At 39.7% G+C, this 3,067-nt stretch overlaps 1 protein-coding gene across 1 annotated transcript; it reads right to left on the bottom strand.

Annotated features, from left to right (window-relative positions):
• Window positions 1–1,070: 1,070 nt before the first annotated feature.
• On the bottom strand, window positions 1,071–1,773 carry LOC118826865 (perforin-1-like). Its single transcript, XM_036597893.1, has 2 exons — window positions 1,691–1,773; window positions 1,071–1,512 (listed from the first exon to the last, which is right to left on the bottom strand). Exon 2 carries the CDS (start codon window positions 1,502–1,504, stop codon window positions 1,103–1,105), a length of 402 nt encoding a protein of 133 aa, XP_036453786.1. The 5' UTR covers window positions 1,505–1,512; window positions 1,691–1,773; the 3' UTR covers window positions 1,071–1,102.
• Between the last annotated feature and the right edge of the window lie 1,294 nt (window positions 1,774–3,067).

The following is a 3,067-nucleotide window of genomic DNA, read 5'->3' as shown; positions in this document are numbered from 1 at the left end:
CAGCTAGGAGTATTTATATTCTTCTTTTAGGAATGCAGAACGTTTCTATTTTAGCAATATTCTTGGGTTGTCTTGTATGTGCAGCATTTTAAAGATCTCCTCACAGAGTTTCAATGGTGTTCAAGTTGGTGAAGTGTCAGGGCCATTCCAGAAGCTTCAGCTTGAAGTAGTTCATGGTGGCTTTTGGGGTTTGTGTATAATTGTCTTTTAGCTTAATTTGACTTGACCTCTTAACCAACTGTGTCACATTAACTTCCAAAATTTGCTGACATTTATTGGAATCCATTCCTTAATCTGCACATGCATTGTTTCCAGTGTCACTGGCTGCCAAACAACCCCAACACATTATAGATCCATGCCCATGCTTAATAGTTGGCAATGTGTTCTTTTCATCAAACACTGCTTCTTTTCTCCAAACACACCTTTAGTAATTGTGACCAAAGGCATCAGTTAGCTTCTGTCAGCTGCTTATAAAAGGCCAGGAGATATTCAGTTTCAAAGATGAAATATTTTAGGTGCTGAAATATTCAGGGTCTTTCAGTACAATCTGAATATTATTCTTTGGGTTGTGTTATAAAGTTAATATTTCAGCTCAGATCAGTCATTTTGTAAGCAGTTAAACTCAATATTTAAGATGCAGATTAGAACCTGCTGGGTCTAAACTTTGGAGCATAGTTTTGAAATTTTGAATAGTTGCATAGAAGATAATGCTTATTTTTTCATAGATGTGACAGGACAGACATGAGTTCTTTTTTTATACATTACTGATTGCTGATTCTGTAGTGTACACATTTAGCTTATATATTTGAAAGATTTTGTATATTTTGGTTTTAAAATGTATTTATGCTTTTTTTCTGTCTGGCAACCAAGTTACCTCCAAGTTACTTGATATATGGCTTTGAAAAGATGGCCATTTTTATGTACATTTTTGCAAGAGCAATGACAGAGTCTGAAGCCAGTTTGCATGGAATCACTTCATAAATTGCTCAGAAACATGAGAAACTTTCCATGTGTGTTCACTGATTTTCTTGTGCACATATGAAATCTGTAGCATTTAGCAATGGAAGCCATTTCTGATTGATACTGTTTATTACAGAGATGTTCATTTGGCTGTATAGTTGAAGTACACAGTGCCTTTTTTCAGGGAGCACTTAGCATTAGAAATAGACCCGCTTCTCAGTCTGTAGTCACAGCCGCCCAATGGGTCATCTTTGGAAACGTCTTGGTCCCACACCTCCAACTTCAGGACTGAGTTAGGCTTGCAGCTGGGGAAGTTGAACTCTGCGGCCCAGCTGGGACTGTGTGTGTCCTTAATGGTCTCGGTTCTGCCGCCGTTGACGCCAGCGCACCACACCTTGACGTACGGGTCAGGGCGGTTTCCCATAGCGTCACCTGACAGGCCGTTGGCGCGGAGACCCCACACACGGACAGCAGCATTACTGAACATCACGTGAGATGCCAGGACCAGGATGGCGAGGTATACCAGGCGAGAAGAGAAGGCCATGGTTTCGTCTGTGAAGAGCAAGAGGATAAAACTGGAGGAATCTACGCAGCATTTAAGGAGATCTACAGGTCTAAAGTACATTTGAATGAGGAAGTATGAAGTATAAACAAGTACAACTAACATTTTAATGAGCTGCAAGTGGAGAAAGACAAGTCTTTTGGAGTTTAAAGCAAACAAATGTCTTACCTCGAGCTGTATTTCTCAGCAACAAGAAGCACCAAGTACCTTCATCTTAGCTCAGCCCCCATTTAAAGAAGATCCAATCTGTACACCATCCTTGAGCTTATCAGTGGTTGACCTAATCTTGTGTATTTCAGCCAATGAAAAGGGAAAAACAAACTCTATGTTGTTTACATTTTACATAGGTATGAACTATGTCATGTGCTTTTGATAAGAACTACAGCATCTGGTGAAAACCAAGGGAAAATCACAGATTGCTAAATGGCAGAAAGCCAGTTTACCTTACAAATTCCTTTTTTTTAAAACAGTTATTAGGTGCAAGTCTCTTTTCAGCATAAAGAAAAAAGCAAAAACATATAATAATAAGAAAATTTAGCAAAAAGCTCATAAAATGGACACAGTATCATTTATTCTTAGCCAGTTTATGTAATAACTTTTTGTGAGGGAGCTTTTAGAGATGTTAAATTCTTTGTGGTTATTATCACCACCACTGTGAACAACTGTGACTCTGTAAGTTTCTCTAGAACGGAGCAGTTGTGCAATGACGTAGAAGACTTTGGTTCCCTAAAGAAGCTTTCAGTGTATTTTGTTTTAGAACATGAAGAACCTTTTAAAGTTTGAGGAACCTTCACATTATGTGAAGCTTCTAGGAAGAACCCCAGTGAAGCTGCAGGTCCCCCTCCCTTTCTTCCCCAACTACTCTTTTTTGGTAATCTGTACTGCAGCTTTCAAAGTGTCAGCAGGTGGTCCTATCCCATACACTTTTTATTAATCCAAACACTTTTGGATGCATGAACTGTCCTTTATGTATTGCCACGTATGCTGAACAATATGTGTGAATGCACATAGTGTATAATAACGGACTTTTCTGCCACTGCGATTGATGCTGGATGCTTAATACTTAAGATTTTCCACATGCCAAAAGGTTTAGCCCCCCAGTATGTGAATAGACTACTCTTACAGGGGTTCCAAGTGTTAAAGAAGAAAGTAGAAAGCCAAACATGTGGATACCTGACCATCACACCTATATGACCTTGTTGAACATCCCATTCCAAGATTTTGGAGTGTATCTGTAGGAATTTGTGCTTTTACAGAAAAAAAGCATTTCTGAGGTCAGGCATTTTTGTTGGACTGGAAGATTGAGGTCAAGGTTCCTCCTCAATCTCACCAAATCATGTCTTTATGGAGCTCAGGGGCACCGTCATGCTGGAACAGGAAATGGCCCTCCCCAAACTGTTGACACCAAATCCAGATTTGTCCATCAAACTGCCAGATAGTGAAGTGCTGCTTCCAGCTGACAGTTGGCATTGAGCATAGTGATCTTAGGCTTATATGCAGCTGCTCAGGCATGGAGACCCATTTAATGAAGCTCCCAATGCAAAT

Source organism: Colossoma macropomum, unplaced genomic scaffold (assembly GCF_904425465.1).
Source record: "Colossoma macropomum unplaced genomic scaffold, Colossoma_macropomum, whole genome shotgun sequence".
Taxonomy (NCBI): Eukaryota; Metazoa; Chordata; class Actinopteri; order Characiformes; family Serrasalmidae; genus Colossoma; species Colossoma macropomum.
Note: the sequence above shows the minus strand (reverse complement) of the source record. Positions and strands in the feature narration are given on the sequence as shown.